Genomic DNA, 20,524 nt, shown 5'->3' with positions numbered 1-20,524 from the left:
CCACATATATGGAGTGAATTTATGGCAAATTACAGAGGTTGGTTAGAAGATAATAACTTAGTAGAAGTTGCACAAAAATGGCATGATACTGCTGTTGAATTAACTAAATGTGGTTGTAGAGAAACCACCAGGAAAGGTGTACCATATTATCAATGTTTTGGACCTCTAGGGTCCCAGAGTAGGCAGGATCCTGGGAAAAATCTTGTAAACCCACCCCTTTACCAGGATAATGCAGGGACTCCTTTGGTCCCTAAAGGACAGGCGCTTTCCCTTTTACAGAGATCAAAACCTCTCTTTCCAGTAATATTACGCAGTGGGACTTCATATGGTCCCCTAGCAGCCCCTGTAAGACCTATGGGTTTATTAGAGCAGGCAGATAGTCCAGACTTAAAGGAACCCTTAGTTGCCCCCATAGACACCCCAGTGGGGCCATTAGCTCCACAATTTTCTACTCCAATGATACCCAAAGTTGAGAGCATGTACCATGAGAACAGACAGCCAAGCTCAAGTATCAAATACTGGGAAGAATATAAGCCCTGGACACCCAGTGAACAACTGGCAATAATACAGCAGCTGGCAGATGTTGAAAAGGCCCCCTTAGCTCTAGTTCAGTCTCTATCCACAATTCAAGCTACTTACCAGTGTACTTGGATGGATTTAAAACAGATTGTGGCACTAAAAGCTGGCCCCATTTTGGCTAGAATAATTGCTAAATATACTGATGCCCATGAAGATAACCTCAGAAAAAGCAACATGCAAACAGATGAATGGTTTAGAACCAAGTCTGCATCTGGAGCATGCTATGTCACTGCAATAAGAGAATGGGCTAAGGTAAAGACAGAGGAACTAGCCCATAAATTAGGAGATATATTACAAGGGAAAGATGAACCTGTAGAAACATTTTTCACCAGACTACAGATGGCTTGGGAGGCATTGGGTTACACAGATATTGAAACCACTTCGACCAGACTGCTTATTAACTGCTTCATGGATGGTATCCACATACCCATAAGGACTGGTCTCCAAAATGCTAGACCTGAGTGGAGAAGTTTAACCTATGGTGATCTGGTGAAGGTGGCTAGGGGAGTGGAAGCTAATCTAAATACTAGAAAGAGGAGCACACCTCTAATGGCTGTAACTGTCCCTAGAGCTGACGGAGACAGAAGGCAGGTAGAATACTGGAATTGTGGCAGGAAAGGACACATTAAACGTAACTGCAAGTGTCCTCCTAAAAATAGAAAACCCCAGGATTCTAATGATAACTCCCAAGACAGCCAACCACCTCCACCACCTCCCCCTCCCCAATAGGAAATTGGCAAACCAGTGTCCCTACATATTATAAATATCCCTGACTCTGCAGGACCCTCACCCATTTTCGATGTTACACTACCTGGGGGCCGAATAGTCCCTTTCCTGTTGGACACTGGCGCTGCTAAATCGATGTTACAGGAAAAATATGTGTTCCCGTATGAGAAATCTAATGATGTATTATCATGTGTAGGGGTGGATGGTATCGAAAATGACCCACAAGCTGAAATTGAAGCTACACGACTCTACTGCCCTTGTGACAAGGCTACTTGTCAGCCCTAATGCCCCTGTTAATCTACTAGGCAGTGATATACTGTCTGCTCTTAGTGCAAATATCCAGTATAGCCCCACTGGAAAAGTAACATTGTCTGTGCCTTTAGAGGACAAACAAATGATATCTCTTTCAAATGTTCTGGCAATTCTCACTATGCCCAGCCATGTGCCAGAACCTACCATTGACTTGTCCTCAGTCCCTGATTCCTTATGGGCTACAGGGAAGACAGATACAGGCAGACTCTCTGTGCCCCCAGTCAAGGTGAATCTCCTGCCCGGAGCCAAACCTCCATACCAAAAACAATACCCCCTAAGCCCAGCACAGGAAGATGCTATTTCGCAATCTGTGCAAGAGTTTCTGCAGGCAGGGGTAGTTGTCCAGACCACCTCCCCTTGTAACACACCATTGTACCCAATTAAGGAAAAGCAAGAGAAAGGTAAACCTGTGGTATACCGTATGGTACATGATTTGAGGGCAATTAATGCTGTAACTGAACTGATTGCCCCTAATGTTCCCAACCCACACACCTTGTTGGCACAAATACCACCTTCCTCTAAGGTATTTACTGTTATTGACTTGGCAAATGCATTTTTCAGTGTCCCCCTGGATCCCGACAGTCAGTTTTTATTTGCATTTACACATAAACACAAACAGTACACTTGGACAGTATTGCCACAGGGCGCACAAAACTCACCCACTATGTACAGCATGGCAATGGCCCAGATTCTTGAAGAATGGGAGAGGCCAAATAATGTAATTTTATTGCAGTATATCGATGACCTACTCCTATGTTGCGATAATATGGAATCTTGTATTGTAAACACTCTCTCCTTGCTGAAATTCCTGGCAAAAGCAGGCTGTAAAGCGTCAAAAACGAAACTGCAAGCTTGTGTAGAGAAAGTTATTTTCCTAGGACATTGCATTTCCCAGGGCATAAAACATCTCACAGAGAGTAGAAAGACTGCAGTTCAAAATATTAAACCCCCCCCGCAGCCTAGCCCAGCTTCGTACATTTCTCGGTTTGATATCTTACTGTCGTCCTTGGCTGCGTTCAGTAGCTATCTACATGCAACCACTGTATGATTGTCTTGCCAACGAAAACAAACCATTTAAATTAAACCATGCGGCAGAAAATGCCTTCTATACACTTAAGATACTGGTAACGTCAGCTCCAGCACTGGGTCTCCCAGATTACAGAAAGAATTTTAACCTGTTCTGTACTGAGCAATCAGGTTATGCTACATCTGTCCTTACACAGGACCATGGTGGTAAACAAAGACCAATAGCTTACTACTCCACCAGATTGGACCCTGTTGCCAGGGGTGCCCCCTCATGTGTTAGGGCAGTGGCGGCTGTTACTGCCCTCCTGGACAAAGCCACTGATATTGTTTTAGATAATCCAGTGACCATATACACACCGCATGATATCAACAGCATACTGTCACAAGTTCAACCAAAACACATACATACTGCAAGGCATCTCAGAATGCAATGTGCCTTGCTTATGCCACCTAATGTTACTCTTAAAAGGTGTATGGTGATAAATCCATCTACATTACTTCCCCTGGATTTAAAAGAGGGGAGTGGGAATGGTACTTGTACTTCTGATCTTTTTGTAAATTCACTTTCACCAGATGAGTTAGTTGATGCCCAGGTACCCCATGATTGTGCAGCACTAATGGCACAAGAAACAGCAGGTTTTTTGCATGTAACTGATTCTCCATTATCTAATGCAGATTTTGAGTTTTTTGTAGATGGTTCCAGATATGCTGATGAGAAGGGTAATTTCCACACTGGATATGCTGTAGTCTCTGCACATGAGATAATAAAAGCTGAACCACTCGCTCCTCACTGCTCTGCACAGGAGGCAGAGCTGAAGGCACTCACTGAAGCGTGTAAAATGGCTTCTGGTAAGACTGCTAATATTTTTACAGACTCTCGCTATGCTTTTGGTATAGCCCATGATTTTGGCCCTATTTGGCGGGCTCGTGATTTTCTCACCTCAGCAGGAACTCCAATCAAGAATTCTGAAGCCGTGAGTGCACTTATGGACGCTATCCTGTTACCCACTCAAGTAGGCATCATCAAGGTGGCAGCTCACGTGAAGATCACAGATGAAATTTCAAGAGGAAACCACAGAGCAGACGAAGCTGCCAAGCAAGCAGCAATTCAAGTTCATCCCTCTAAAGGTAAAACCTTCCTACAAGTTGTTCTTACAGATGACGCCGTTGACTACAATATACTGTTGAGCTTACAAAGACAGGCAAGCAAGGAAGAACATGACCTCTGGAGGAAACAAGATGCAGAACCTGATGATGACAAAATGTGGAGGAAAGGTAAAAGACTGTGTTTGCCACGAGTATTGTACCCCATGATGGCCCAGATTGCCCATGGACCTACACATCTATCCAAGATTTTGTACTTTTTGCTATTAGCTATATTTGTCATTATGGCTATTTTTCTAACCTTTAGATTTTTTTCATGTCTACTAACCTCTCTATGTAAAAGCAAACCTACTGTTGGTCGTACCTTAACTTACATTCCAGCTCCGACTTCTGAAGGGTTTTATGATGTTACCTCGCCTAACAAATGAAGGAATTCTCCTCCGCTGATTCTGGTGGTCGCTCAGTCCAAGGGAACCGTGGTGAAGCAATAAATGAAAGTCCCACAGGCTTTGGCTAGCAGGCCTGGATATACCTTGGACATTTGGGTGACCCTTGGATCAAAAGAGGGGATTGTGATAGAATTTATCTTGATTCCAAGGCTCAAGCTTATAGGTGTCATATAATGATATCCTATATTAAAATTGGCTAACTTGGAATCAGGATTGATTGCTTGATGCTTGAACAACACTTAAGACCATATATGTCTAAGTCCCGGGAGCAGAGAGCCCCCACCTAATATGTCTCTACTCTAATCTTGTTGTTCTCTCTTACCCAGAAACTTATTTGTTATGTATACATGGCGCTCATTCCTATGTCTTATCCTATGTCCTATTCCTATGTCTTATCTGTATTCCCTTGCTATTTTTGTTCTAAGAGTATTTGCACGTAAGCACTTACTTTTTAAATGTATAAAACCCAGCTGATGAATAAAAAACGTCAGAGGCTTATTTTGAATACCAACAGGTGTCTGGTGTCTAATTCTTGCTTCTCCAAGTGCACTTGTAACAACAATTTGGGTTTCCTCTGAATATAACAAAGATCAACATTCTGATCCACAACACAAGAGATGTAAGGCGTGCTCAACAATAACTGTAGGTGGAAATACACACTTTACTAGCAAGATAACAAATCAAACTTTTGCAATAAAAAGCAAGATTGGTGGCCACACGGACTATGTGGTATATTTACTGCAGTGTCCGTGTGGCAAACAATATGTTGGCCGTAAAGTCAGAACAATGGAACATATTAATAATATCAAAAAAGGGCTATTGTCCCATTCAGTACCAGTTCATTGCAACTCATGCCCAGCATTTAATTTGAAGGAATTGATATGCATAGCAATAGAAAATGTTCCTCCACATTGGAGGGGTGGGAACAGAGAGCAAAAATTAGCCCAGAGAGAAACATTCTGGATCCATAAATGACAGACTCTTGCACCTGCAGGATTGAATGTTGATGTAGATCTGGTGTGTTTTCTAAACTAATGTAACCAAAATATTAAAACATTGAAAGGTTCCTGAGATGGGGGGGGGGGGGGGGGGGGGGGGGGGGCAATTCAAATGAAATCAAAATAATGAGACTCTTAATAATCTTTTCTTATAAATAAATTATATATTAAAAGAATTATGTAGCAAATTTTGAAAAATTCATCAAAGAACAATTTAGGGAAAAAATAAATAAAATGATATACGTATATATAAAAATAATTCCTTTCGTTTTATTTCCTCTTCTAAATAACTGGAACAATATAAATTTGGCTCTATTATTTAGGGTGCAATATATGTGATGTGAAGCCCAAATATACAGCAATACACAAAGGTCCACACAAGTATATATTGATAAACAACATTAAAATAAGAAATAAAAATCTATGGCAATATCAGTCTGAAAGGGCCTGGTCTCGTCAGATCTTAGAAGCCATCTAGACTCGGGCCTGGCTAGTACCTGTATGGGAGACCTACTAGGAACCTCAGGTGCTGTAACGGGAAGTATAAAATGAACATCACCCACCATATAGATTGAATTAGTTTTATATTAACCAAATTGGACCATTGTTTGTTGGTGAACAGAATGGGAATAAAGTCTATATTTTTAATTGTAAAATTAATTGTTAATTCAACTCAGCCCTTTTTTTTTTTTTGCATATAATGAAATCATTGATAAATATGCACAAAGTGTATTACTTTCTGGCGACCACCAGATGGCAACATAACAAGTTCTAAGTGGAACAAAATGGAATGCATGGCCATTAAAAAAAAAAAAATTAAAAAAAAAAAAAAGGAAGTGCATCATAGGAAGAAGACACTGACCCATACAGGAAGTGTGTCATCGGAAATGGACACCTAAAATGGCGGGAAAAAACGGAATTAAAATCAGAACAGCTGAAACAACAGATGGAGGTAATTTACCAACGGATGAGATGTCCAATAGAAGAGGAAAAGGACCAATGGACTTCCAGCACTTATTGTATTGGAGGGAAGCAATAGGCTTATGGATACACTTGTTAGTATTTGGAGTGTATAAACTGTATGTTTTTTAAATTTTGGTTCCTGAGGAAGTTTCCTAAGGGGAACGAAACGCGTAGAACCATATTTTAATTTAATTTTACTATATGCCAATAAATCCATTGTTTTCTACTTTCAACCATTGGGACAGTGTGAACTTCTTGGTCTCCAGATTGGCGTTACTACAAACGAACAGGACTTACCCCCCTACCTATCGGGGTGGCAACCTGAAGGCTTACTATATACAACAAATCTGTGAGTGTAACCTTGAACCATTGGGCAATTAATAAGACCACAACAGTATTACGCTATGTTGTATTTTTTATTTATGTTTTAGTGATACAAGCTGGATCCCTATTCCATATGTACCATATTATGTAATATGTAAAGACAGAAGCGGCAGGGAGCAGTGCTCCCACCACTTCATAAGCCCTCCAGGTCACCCCCTTACTCGACCCCCATAATAGCATAAGGGAGACTAAAATCTCCCCAATGCCCCCACTCGCTATACCGCGAGTAGGGGCATGTCTACTAAACAGTGAGCAGCCTATGGCTGCTTACTGTAAAAAAAAAACAACAACCTACTATCCGGCCCCCACCCCTGAGCGGCAGGTGGGGGCCCTAAATAACAATAAGGGGGGCGGACCTATTGTCCTCCCCCTAGCCCCCACCCCTGAGCGGCGGGGGTGGGCCATAAAGATAATGAAGGGGGGGACCTACTGTCCTCCCCCCCAGGCCCCCACCCCTGGGCGGCGGGTGGGGGCCATAATGGTAATGAGGGGGAGGACCTACTGTCCTCACCCCCAGGCCCCCACCCCTGGGCGGCGGGTAGGGGCCATAATGGTAATGAGGGGGGGGGGCTACTGTCCTCCCCCCCAGGCCCCCACCCCTGAGCGGCGGGGGTGGGCCATAAAGATAATGAAGGGGGGACCTACTGTCCTCCCCCCCAGGCCCCCACCCCTGGGCGGCGGGTAGGGGCCATAATGGTAATGAGGGGGGGGGCTACTGTCCTCCCCCCCAGGCCCCCACCCCTGAGCGGCGGGGGTGGGCCATAAAGATAATGAAGGGGGGACCTACTGTCCTCCCCCCCAGGCCCCCACCCCTGGGCGGCGGGTGGGGGCCATAATGGTAATGAGGGGGGGGACCTACTGTCCTCCCCCCCAGGCCCCCACCCCTGGGCGGCGGGTAGGGGCCATAATGGTAATGAGGGGGGGGACCTACTGTCCTCCCCCCAGGCCCCCACCCCTGGGCGGCGGGTGGGGGCCATAATGATAATGAGGGGGGGGACCTACTGTCCTCCCCCCAGGCCCCCACCCCTGGGCAGTGGGTGGGGTCCATAATGGTAATGGGGGGGACCTACTGTCCTCCCACCCAAGCCCCCACCCCTGGGCGGCAGGTGGGGGCCATAATGACAATAAAAGGATCAAAGGTGACTAGGGGTCCCCAAGCCCCTAGTCACCCACCCCCCCACCCAAATAAAAGGCCCCTACCTACCCCCCCCCCCCCCCACCCTACAAAATAGTGAGGGGGGAATAAAATTACTAACCTGTAAAGTAAAATTAAACTTACCATTCAACGTCTTCTTTTTTCTAAAAAATCTTCATTTTTCAGCCCCAAAAAAGGCCAAATAAAAAAACAATTAGGGAGTTATCTACTAAGCGGCTTCAAGATGCAGCCACAGCAATGAATAGGATCGGAGTTTCATTCATTCGAATGAAATTCCGATCCGAACAAAGTGCCGAATTGCGTTCTAAAACAAACTAAAATACTGTTCTCATTCATTTAGAACGCAATTCGGCAGTTTCGGCTAAAATGACAGGAAGCATCGTGGGAACACAGAGGAAAGGTAAGGATTATGGGAAAATTGCTCTGACCAGCGGAAATGAAGCACAATTTGCTCCTCAGCTGGTCAAGCGGAGGAATCCTCCATAAGACAAAGAGTCCCTACTTTGTCTTATGATTTTAAAGAAAACTAAAGAAGACAGGAAGAAAAGAAGAACAGATCCCGACAGAGGGGGAGAAGAGGAAGAGATTGAGGAAAGGTAAGTTCGGCATGACAGTGCCGCTTTAAAATGGAAAGGGATCCCTGCAAATGCCTGAATAATAACTCGAGCCTTTGGAATAGCTGGGATAAAAAAAACAACTACGACAATTGTAATATCAATACCATTTGGATTGGGATAAAGGGACTGTTATTTTTGAGAACTCTCGTAGGGGGGTGGGATGTTATATGTTTGTGTACATGAATGCTTTGTAACTTTTTGTATAATGTAATTTGTTAAAAAATTAATATATATATATTATATATATTAATATATTAATATATAGATATATAATTGGAATACATTTAGGAGATCAAGAACAAAAAATACCAAAGTTTGCTGATGACATAATTATGACACTAACAAATCCCGAATCCTCTATCCCACATACACTACAATGTATAGAAGAATATAGTAGATTTTCCAATTATAAAATCAATATGCAAAAAACACAGGTTCTACAATGTAATTGTAACGGATCACCTGGCACCCCGACTGGGTACCTCCATTAAAGGATGCTTCTAGCACTTCATGAGGGCTCCAAGCACTCCAGCAGACACCACAACCACTGTAGACTCCTTCAGAGAGCAAGACAGGAACAAGCTCTTACAAGAGTTTAGGAGTGATTTAGCAAGGGAGTATGAAGAGCATAGCAATCCCTTGTAGCAGATTCCCCCAATAAGAGACGGAACTCCAAATTGAGGGTGAAGTAGAACTGAACTTTTATTCAAACACTCTGCTTTTATGCCCATTCTACAAACATAGTACTGCCCACAGGGTTTTGCAGAACAACCAATCAATATGTACAATACACTCAGACACTCCCACACAAAATCCTCCCCTCTGCCCGGGACATAATTACCTTACACAATGGGTTAATGTACTTATCACAGGCAGAGAAATACAGGTTTTACACATACACTGTAACTTTAAAAATATACATTCAATCTTCATAAAAACACTTTAATTATAAACATAGTCAAAATTCAGCCAATTCCATCCAGGGGTTAAAAAGTTAGCTGGAAGTCCTTTTATGACCGACTGCAAGCACATTTTCATGCCCAAAACAGTTCCAGAGAATCAGGCTGTGCAGCCGGTCTATTTCCCATGTTAAAGTCAGTTCAAACAGACGAACGACAACCATTCGAATTGTCAAATGAACTGTCGAATGAACTATCGAATGCATTAGTTCCAGGGAAGGTAAAACTTCAGCGGTGTTCGTGCCGTTCTGTAGCCGATTTTAGTTCCATGAGTTTGACGGCACACACCGCTGACTGAATTTGAATGAATTTGAATGAATCCGCCATCGGCCCCGACTTGGCTCAGTACTGCTCCCAATCCAAACATAGAAGCGTCTGTGTGAACAAGAAATTGTTTAGTTGGATTGGGAGCTGCCAAGACAGGGGCATTTATCAGTGCATTTTTCAGTTGTTGGAATGCCTGCTCACACTCCGGGGTCCAGATTACTTGGCGGGGAAGGTTCTTACGGGTCAGGTCTGTGAGGGATTTGGCCAGGGCGCTATAATTGGGGACAAACTTCCTGTAATACCCTGCGGTCCCTAGAAATGCTAACACCTGGGTCTTAGTCCTAGGGGTGGGCCACTGAGCTACGGCCTCTACTTTGGCAGGTTCGGGCTTCTGTTTACCGCACCCTACTCTATGTCCCAGGTACTGCACCTCAGCCATTCCGATACTACACTTAGCCGGCTTCAGGGTCAAACCAGCTTCCCTTATCCTGTCTAGTACAGCTCCTATATGAGCCAAGTGTTCTTGCCACGTATTGCTAAAAATAGCAATATCGTCCAGGTAGGCACAGGGATAGTCCTGGAATCCATCCAGAAGTCGATCTACCATCCTCTGGAAGGTAGCTGGGGCGTTTTTCATCCCAAATGGCATGACCTTAAACTGATACAAGCCAAATGGGGTGACAAAGGCCGACTTCGGGATGGCGTCTGGGGCCAGGGGGATTTGCCAATATCCTTTACACAAGTCAATAGTGGTGAGGTATTGGCCCCTGGCCATTCTGTCTAGTAACTCGTCTATCCGGGGCATAGGATAGGCGTCTGACACGGTTTTCTCATTTAATCTCCTATAGTCCACGCAGAAGCGAGTCGTACCGTCTCGCTTCGGCACGAGGACTACCGGAGAGGCCCATGGGCTATCTGAGGGCTCTATCACCCCCAGTTGGAGCATCTCATCGATCTCCTTGCGCATGTTTTCTCTCACCTTCTTCTGGGATGCGGTAGGGGGTCTGGCGCAAGGGTAGTTGCCCTGCGGTCTCGACCCGGTGAGTTGCCAGAGGAGTGTACCCAGGTACATTAGAGAAAGTTTCTTGCTTCTCTCGCAACAGCTGCTGTACCTCGATACGCTCCTGTGGACTCAGCCGGTCTCCCAGTGCAACTTCTCCTAAATCTCCAGACAGCTTCCCATCTTCCAGCAGATCTGGAAGGGTAAGGCTGTCACACTCGTCAGAGGTGGGTGCACAAATCGCTGTCACCTCCTCTGAACGTTCCCGGTAGGGCTTTAGCATGTTCACATGGAGCATGCGTCGCCCTCCAGTTCCTGTGCAGGGGCCAATTATGTAAGTGGTGTCACATCTCTGTTCCACGACTCTATAAGGGCCTTGCCATGCGGCCTGCAGCTTATCATGTCGGACAGGTTTTAAAATTAAAACTTTCTGTCCCACCTGGAAGCTACGGTCCCTGGCGCCCCGATCATACCATGTACGCTGACGCGTCTGGGCCGCCTGGAGGTTCTCTCCTACTGTCTTAGTTAGGGCCTCCAGTCGGTCCCGAAGTGCCAACACATAGGGTATGATGGGGGTACCGTCTGCACTCCGGTCTCCCTCCCAATGTTCTCGGATGAGATCTAGGGGTCCTCTTACCCTCCTCCCAAATAATAACTCAAATGGGGAAAATCCCGTTTATTCCTGAGGCACTTCCCTGTAAGCAAAGAGGAGGTGCGGCAGGAATCGCTCCCAGTCCTTATGGGTCTCAGCAAAGGTTCGGAGCATTTGCTTTAAGGTGCCATTGAACCTTTCACAGAGCCCGTTGGTCTGGGGGTGGTATGGGGCACTAATAATGGACTTAACATTGCACAGCCTCCAGAGTTGTTGGGTGATCTCGGCAGTAAACTGAGTACCCTGATCCGAGATGATCTCCCTAGGTAACCCGGGAGAAGATCTGCATCAGGGCCTCGGCCACTGTCTCAGCGTGGATATTTGTCAGGGCCACTGCCTCGGGGTATCGGGTAGCGTAGTCTACCACCGTGAGGATGTACCTCTTGCCGGAAGGGCTAGGTTTCTGGAGGGGGCCTATGATATCCACCGCTATTCGGTGGAAGGGTTCCTCAATTATCGGTAGCGGATGCAGTTTTGCTTTCCGCCGGTCTCCCCTCTTCCCCACCCTCTGGCACGTGTCACAGGTATTACAATACTTCCGTACTTCCTGGCTAAATCCCGGCCAAAAGAAATTTTGCGTCAGTCGGTATCTGGTCCGACTAACCCCTAAATGCCCGGATAGCGGAATGTCGTGTGCTATCCGCAGCAATTCGGCTCGGTACCTCTGTGGTACCACTAATTGCCTTAACACAATCGGGTCTGACCCCTCTACTTTCTTGTCGGACTCCCGGTATAACAGCTGCCCCTCCCATACAAATCTTTCCCCCTCTGCCCCAGGGTGATCAGAGGTGACTTTATCTCTATATACTTGCAAGGTAGGGTCAGTTATCACCTCTGCTGCAAATTCGTTAGGGGGGGACCAGGGGACACAGTCTAGGGAAGGGGAAGGTTCTCTTACCTGGACCTCCGGCAGTGTGTTGTAGTCCTGGGTGCGGGCCTGTTGTCGGGTGACCACTGGGTGTGCTTCCTCAGTGATGGTGGGTTGTGGCTCAAAAGCAGATGTGAGCTTTCCCAAATCATTTCCCAGTACCACCTCTGTGGGTAACTGGGGCATCAACCCCACCTCCACCCTCCCTGCCCCCGCTCCCCAATGCAAATGGACGTTGGCAGTGTCCAGCCGGTAGACGGCTCCCCCAGCAACTCTGACGGCTATAGTCCGGTTAGTCTTAGCCTTGTCAGCGACCAAGTGGCTTTTGACCAGGGTTATAGTGGCACCAGAGTCTCGGAGCCCCTGTACTGCTTTTCCCTCCAGGTATACCGTCTGTCTGTGGTGCTGGCGGTTATCGGCATGGGCTTGTAGTGGGTTAGCTTCGTGTAGTACCTCCCACTGTTCTATGGTGGTGACAGGAACCGCGGAGCCATAAGCAACTGGTGGCTCCTCCTGGTAGTGATGGGCAGTGGCTCTCGGGGGTGGTGGGGGCCCTGGTCGGATCCATGAGGATCGGTCTCGGAGTTGTGGGCACTCTCTTTTGTAATGCCCCCACTTCTGGCAGTGATGACAGGGCCCAGAGCTAGGTTGGCGGAAACGTGGTTGCACAGCCGGTGGTGGTGGTGGTAGCTGTCGGGGTGGTACAGGGGGGTAGTTTGTTCCCCCAAAGGTTTTCATTGTGACTTTTGGGGCTACCGGTTTCTGTGACCTGCGTGCATCTAGGTACTCATCCGCCTTCCTAGCCGCCTCTGTGAGGGATACAGGGTTGCGGTCTCTTACCCACTCCTGTACATCCGTTGTTACCCCATCATAGAATTGTTCCATAAGCAACATTTGTATCACATCTTACATGGATCGAGCCTTGCTGGCTTGCACCCAGCCAAGGGCCGCCCGCTGCAACCTACAAGCCCACTCGGCATGTGAGTCTTTATCTGCCTTTTTCAACTCTCGAAACCGCCTTCGGTATGCCTCTGGTGTTATGGCATACCGGGCCAATATAATCTCTTTTACTTGGCTGTAGTTCCGGATCTCCTCATCTGGTACAGTTCTATAAGCTTCTGCTGCCCTCCCAGACAACCGCCCAGCCAAAATAGGTACCCAATCCTCAGTATTGATTTTATGCAAGGCACACAGTCTTTCAAAATCTTGGAGGAAAGCATCTATGTCTTCCTCCGCCTCCACATAGTTTTTAAACGCTTGGTAAGGAATTGTTATCTTACCCTCTGTATTGTTGGTATTTGCTGTGTCCCGTACTGTGGATGGTTGTGGCCTTTGGCGCCACATAAATTCTTGCACCTCGGTCATAGTCCTGGAAATAATGTCAAGCGTTTCTTTTCCTCCATAAAAGGCCAGTCTACATTTCACTTGTCTTTGAAATTCTTCTTGTTCTGACCCATCCGATGTGTTTTGCTGTTCAGGGATTGCCCTGTCCTCGGTTTGGTATTCTGCCATGACTTCTGCAATGAGAGTTGCTTTCTTTTTGTTGCTTGCTGCAATCCCTCTTGCTTCCAGTAAGTCCTTTAGCGTGGATCTTTTAAGCTTAGCATAGTCACTCTCCATCCGTATTCCATTAATCCTTGTTCCCTTGTGAGTCTGGATCCCAGCGCTGCCAACCAATGTAGCGGAGAGCTGATATCCCACAGCTATTCTCCACTGACGATCCCAGGAAGGCTCAGGAACAAGGCAATAGTAAATCCATAGGCAGAGTTTCCAGCAGGCAAAGTAACACAGCGATATCCCCACAGCAATCCCAATAACTGGACGACACACAGTTTCAGGAACAGAACTGCTGGCTGGTACATCCAGCCTGCCTTTTATTACAACTGTACACAGACAAGCCACACCCAGGGGGAGGCATAAAACAACCAATGGTATCTTGGGTACAACCCACACTTCCCCTCCCCTTAGTGTGACACATAATCCCATTATTGTACAGTTTCAAACATAACTTTTACACCATATTCATAACTTCTATAATATTTGTGCTACAAACATAAAACATGCATTTTCAGAATCAGCAGCCTTTAATTAGTAATCCTCTCAAAAATCGTCCCAATCCCTCCAGCAGATCAAAAGTTAGCTGGAGGTCCCTTTATGACCGACCGCACACACATTTTCCTGCCCAAAATAGTTCCATAGATTTGAGCTGTGCGGTCGGTCAATTCCTGGCATAAAAATGTCTAAGTCCCGTTCGAAGTGCGGGCGGTACTTCGACGTTAGTCGAAGTGTCGAAGTGGAGTCGATGGTACGGGTCGGCGATGTTCGGAGTTAAAATGGCCGCCGCCACGTGGTCCTTTGTTCGATGCCGTGCACTTCGACGACTTCGACAGCTTCGACGGTTACTTCGGCACTTCGACGGTATCCGAAGTGCCCATTTGAAGTAGCACCACTGCCCTGAGGTAATCCAAGGGCCAGGCACAGTTTTTGTCTTTATGGCCAGGGTAGGGTAGATGAGGGCAATTCACAATACAGGGAGGACAGCCACAATAGGGTTCCGCTACATTGACCGTAATTGACTGTCTCTGACCTCTGATCCCGAAATGTGGGTGCATGTCTATGACGTGACTTCGCACGCAACTTGGCGCCATCTTTGGTGTGGGCGAAGGTAAGTTTACTACAAAAATCTGAACCGCAGCTGTCGGCGCTCCTAAGAGCGTAGCGCTCACTGGGGATCGGACTGAAGGGAGATCGCCCAGTGGTCTGCCGCGAGCAAGCTAAGTATGAATTGTTTCTGTCAGTTTGGTTGCTTACTTTATGTGCAACCACACTGGCAGAATCACCGGGAGCCGTGACAGCCTGGCAGATAATTACTTGACTACAGAAACATATAATTTAATTATCTCCCAGTACAAGAAACATGCAATACAACAATACCCCGAAAGTACCCCTAAAACACATGGAAACCCCACAAAAGTGATATCCTCTGATAGCCCCAATTTGGGGGACCAACATATCCAACCCGCTTCAGGGGTTCGGGATTTCCATGGAAGTCATAATTTTGACCGATCGTTCACATGGTCCTAGGCACAAAACAGTTCCAGGGAAATAGGGCTAACGGTTGGTCTCTCTTTATGGAGTACAAAAGTACATAAATCACATATGTTTTTAAAGGGCCCATAGTTCTGGGGCAGGAGGCTGGCAATGAGGCTTCTCCAAAAGCCTGTGGCGAGGTTCTGTTCGCCACAACATACCTTACCATCAAGACCGTCTGCAATATCACTAATAAAAATATCAAAGAGAATGTGTCCAAGTACAGATCCCTGAGGTACCTTTAGTACTGTCTAAACTCTCTCCCCACTTTTTCTGTTATTTCTTTTGAACAATTAATATACATACCACGCAATCCTAGCAATAATAAAGGTATTTTTTTTTTTTATAATTAAGCAATTGGATTAGCTGTGGTATAGTATTATGTAGTGTTAAACTTTCTCTATCACACTTCAATTCTGCACATTTATCTATTGTGGGACTTGACCTAATTGTTTTACAACTCTATACAGGAGTGTCATTCCAATACTTTGGTTCCCTTTGGGAACATTTACTATTATTTAGCAGATAGGGTCAGGCCCTTTATCTATTGGAAGACACTTATAAAAGGACCTTACCTTACCTGTTCTGTCTCTTTTTTATACAGCTAAACTCTCCTGGAGGAGAGATCCTTCCCATATGGTCCTGGATACAGAAGTTGGATCAGGGTGGGAAGAAGACGGCGAGACCCCAACCAAGCTATGGCGGTTCATGGAGTCTGCAGCGCTTATGGTGTTTGGTGCGGTGCTGATGGTCCTTGAGAAGCACTAGGAGCATCCGTCGGCGGAAGTACCCAGCCAGGGTACAGGGAGCTCCGTCACACCTTCTATGTGCAAGAGTGTCAAAAGCCTTACTGAAATCTAGGTAAGCAATGTCTACTGCACCACCCTGATCTATTGTTTTAGTTACTGTGATGGACCGCTTGCACTCCGACCGAGTACCTTCGCCAGTCGATGCTCCTAGCGCTTGCTGAGGACTCAGAGCACTCCAACCGACACCATCAGCACTGCGGACCCCACTTCCAGCAATGCAGCTGCGCCGGGGTCTCGCCGTCTCTCACCCACCCTGGATCCACGACCAGGATCCAGCTCCCAGTAGGTGAACCTCTCCTAAATCCAGAGAGTGTAGCAGGAACAAATCAAGCTCTTACAAGAGCTTACTATGGGGAGTAAGTGATTACAGCAATCCCCAGAGTGTAGGTATCCCTTCCCCCATGCATGAGCCAAGGCTTCAAGAAAGGTGCAAGTAGGTCTGGTATATTGAGGGCTACCTGCCCGGTATTTATGCAAGTGTCCACCGGGTGGACACTCCCCTAGGGGACCTGATGGAACAATGCGACACATATTGGATATTAGCCAACCACAGACAATATAAACAAAACACTCACACAGTGACATCACAATCCCTCCTCTCTATCCTGGAGATAATTGGGAAGTAATCAAATTATCTCCCAGGACAGAGGCAAGACTCCATTAACCACATGGTTACAAAAATAAATAAAATTACACAATGTTGCAATTACTACATAAAACATATACATGCAACATATCCCCAGATAGCTTAGATCTGAGTGCACATTATTACCGAATGGCACTCAGATCATCTACATACAGTTCAATCGCCATGGAGCAAAAGTCTTTTCCATAGTCTTTTGTTACACAAATAGACTCCATGGCATAGCTATCTGGGGTAGCACTACTCACATACTGAAAGTCTCGAAGGCCCCGGCAGAAATACACAAATAAACCTTTCTGCAAGGGCACTTCGTCACAGTTACCTAATCAAAAAAAATCTATACGTTTTGCATGATCTCCCTGAAGTAAACCCATGTTGTCTCTGATCTTAAAATCCATGTGTTTTTAGATGTTCAACAATCCTATCTTTTAACATGGTTTCCATCACTTTCCCCACTACTGAAGTAAGACTTACTGGCCTATAGTTGCCCGACTCCTCCCTACTACCTTTCTTACAATCTTCTGGGAGTACTCCTGTTAACAATGATTGGTCAGGCCCCATTGACCTTTTTGTATTTACTTTTGACAGTTAAAATAGAACCTCTTCCTCTGTAAATTCACATGTGACAAATGACTCATTTGTTCTTTTTCCTAACGGAGGCCCCTTTCCTTTATTTTCATCTGTAAATACTGAACACAAATATTCATACTCTCATATTCTGTCTTCCCCACTCTGTTTTTTTTATAATAAGTAAATGCTAACTTTTAGTTTTTTACTATTTTGACCACATCTGCGGAGTACCACAGTGGTTTCTTAAATGTTTTTCTTTTACTGATAAGCCGAATGCAATTTTCTTTTGCCTTTAACAGTGCAACTTTTAAATAATCCAATTTCTCTTGGACTCCATTTAAAGAGTCTTGGTGGGAAGACACATGCAGACCACATCTAATCAGCATCAAAGCATACCATACATGTTCTCCTGTAACCATCGTCAACATTGTCTCATGTGACCTGAGCCTGGTGGAAGGGTACTAGAGCGGAATAACCTGATAGCAAAGACAAGTCTCTTTTAAAAATTTTCATGGTCACTACTTTCAACCTCCTGCACACAGAATTACACCCATCACTCCTATTACCTACCACTCCACTGTCACTCAAACCACCCTCTCACCTGTATCCTCTGCTGTCATTCAAACCACCCTCTTACCTGTACCCTGTGCTGTCACTCAAACCACCCTCTTACCTGTATCATGTGCTGTCATTCAAGCCTCCTTCTCATCTGTACTGTGTGCTGTCACTCAAACCACACTCTTACCTGTATCATGTGCTGTCACTCAAACCACACTCTAACTTGTAGTGTGTGCTCTCATTTAGACCACCCTCCCACCTGTATCCTGTGCTGTCATGCAAACCTCCTTCTCATCTGTACCATGTGCTGTCACTCAAACCACCCTCTTACCTGTACCTTGTGCTGTCACTCAAACCACCTTCTTACCTGTACCCTGTACTATTAAACCACCCTCTCACCTGTATCCTGTGCTGTCATGCAAACCTCCTTCTCATCTGTACCATGTGCTGTCACTCAAACCATCCTCTTACCTGTACCTTGTGCTGTCACTCAAACCGCCTTCTTACCTGTACCCTGTACTATTAAACCACCCTCTCACCTGTATCCTGTGCTGTCACTCAAACCACCTTCTTACCTGTACCCTGTACTATTAAACCACCCTCTCACCTGTATCCTGTGCTGTCATGCAAACCTCCTTCTCATCCATACCATGTGCTGTCACTCAAACCATCCTCTTACTTGTACTGTGTGCTGTCACTCAAACCATCCTCTTACCTGTGGTTTGTGCTGCTGTTACAAGTCCGCCACTGAACTGGTTTTTCAGTCGAGGATTAATGCTGAAGTTTTTTGCGCCTCCAGTTACTGATATCAGAAGGCTGGGAACACTAAGGCCCCACTGCTGTGTCATCAGGTCAAACAGAACCCTTGGATTGGTGTCACATGAGGCTCGAACATACTGTGAACAAACAAACCCAGTCATCAATGGAAGGCAACGGAAACAGCTCCTGGAATTCCAAACTAGCACAAACAACAGGTCACATATAAAGCATTCTTACGCACTTTGGCCCACATCCTGGTGCTTTCTGTGAAAGTCATGTCCCCATGGGAATCACTTGGATATTCTCTGACATGTATCTGGGGATCCCAGACTGTCCCAGGTGAAGCCCCATGTGCTCTTGGCCCAAAATAATGCTGATCCTTCGTGTTTCCACAGCAGCAGATCGCCCTAATGGATAAAATGTAAAAAAATCAACTGGATTTGCAATTCACATATTTACTGAAGCACACCTCATTCAGTGCCATTCAATTTCAGGTTTAAAATCAGTACACTTCGTATGAGAATCAGTACACTTCGTGTGGCTTAGAACTGATAGGTAACCAGTTGAGAGGACTTAAGCAATAGGATTTGAGTAAAATCTGCTATTTAATAGTGAAATCTATCAGATTGGCTCCTTAAGTTCTGACAATAGTTCATGTGTGTCGAATCAATTGGCCCCTAACAACAAACAGTCTTGTGGGCAAGCCAAAGGACCACTGAGGAATTTGTAGTGAAATCGATTAGTGGAATAAACTTTTATTACTGTTGTTTTGCTGTCCGTACACCCCCCATTCATTCCGAACCAACTCTGTGTGGTCCTCTTGTTGACACTCCTTAATCACCGACCACCCCTGGCTGTTAACCACAAATGAGCTATTAGACTTAATGCTTTCCCTGTGTGGCCACCGTTCGTATAACCGAATACATGTGCTCCAAAAATTGGTGTCGGTTTTGTCTCCCGAACGCAGTACTTGGTCGTTGAGTGCGTGGAACTGTTTGTCGGCTATGCAACCCAAGAAACACCCGGGGAAACTTGTACCGCTGCATGTCCAACTTCCCGAACAGTTAGGAGAATGGCGTTCAGGAGGCATGCACTACAGAACAGGGGAAGAATTCACTCCCGAACAGCCAGGGGGAGCATTTGTCGGTATACGGATAACCCCCGAAAGATGACCGGTTGTTGCCTTGCTTTCTATGGAACTATTCTGGTATATTGCCTTGTGGCCAACCTATCAATACTTCCTTTGAATAGCGTTTTCCAAACCACCAAAGGGATCTGAGCGCTATTTCAACAAAGTAGGTGCTCAGACTCCAGCTATTGGGTGATAACTGTTGTGGGGTTCCTATGTTATTATAATGTATTTTGGGGGTGAGTTGTAATATTTTCAATGGTTTCCTGTATCTGAGAGATAATTGAATTATAATTTTATCATTCAATTATCTCTCAGAAACAGATGCTCTTGGGAGGAAAACCCTTATAATGTTGATATGGAAACCCCATGCTAGGGATCAGTGCATAAAAGCTGTGTGTGGCCAAATAAAAATCAGTTGACTCCCTGAACTATGTGTCATCTAGTTGCTGGGGCAAAGGGTCTTGGATTATTACAGTGCTTCTTTCAGCTTTGAGGAAGGAATAGCGGAGATACCTAGCCGTGGTTATGGAGCTCTGCTACAGATGTATCCTGAGTATTGTACTCCTTAAAACACTTCTGTCTTCCACAAAACATTTTGAGCATTCCACATAAAAATAAAATAGTTGAAATGCTCATAAAAAATGTGCTAGATTTACTGCATTAAGCTCTGTTATAAAGTCTGCAATGTGGACACAAGACACCTGCATGTGATATCAGTTTGCAAAAGGAAGCCATTGATGTGCCATTTTGAAAATTGTTATTACTGGCTTGAATATTAGACTATAAAGGTCTGACCAAGTTATCGCATGTTTGGACAAAAACTTATTATAATTTGTAAAAAAAAAACACCACAAACAAAAGTCAATCCTTCTGTACTTTTAGCACACCTGAGAATAAAAACCA

At 45.4% G+C, this 20,524-nt stretch overlaps 1 protein-coding gene across 1 annotated transcript in view; it reads right to left on the bottom strand.

Annotated features, from left to right (window-relative positions):
* Nucleotides 1-20,524, bottom strand: part of LOC134573608 (transient receptor potential cation channel subfamily M member 2-like) — a 447,574-nt gene that overhangs the window by 399,613 nt on the left and 27,437 nt on the right. Inside the window, exons 4-5 of the mRNA XM_063433396.1 lie at nt 18,731-18,896; nt 18,446-18,626 (exon numbers count right to left, since the gene is read on the bottom strand). Coding sequence (XP_063289466.1) covers nt 18,446-18,626; nt 18,731-18,896 — 347 coding nt within the window. The remainder of the gene's footprint in view (nt 1-18,445; nt 18,627-18,730; nt 18,897-20,524) is intronic.

Source organism: Pelobates fuscus, chromosome 1 (assembly GCF_036172605.1).
Source record: "Pelobates fuscus isolate aPelFus1 chromosome 1, aPelFus1.pri, whole genome shotgun sequence".
Lineage (NCBI taxonomy): Eukaryota > Metazoa > Chordata > Amphibia > Anura > Pelobatidae > Pelobates > Pelobates fuscus.
Note: the sequence above shows the minus strand (reverse complement) of the source record. Positions and strands in the feature narration are given on the sequence as shown.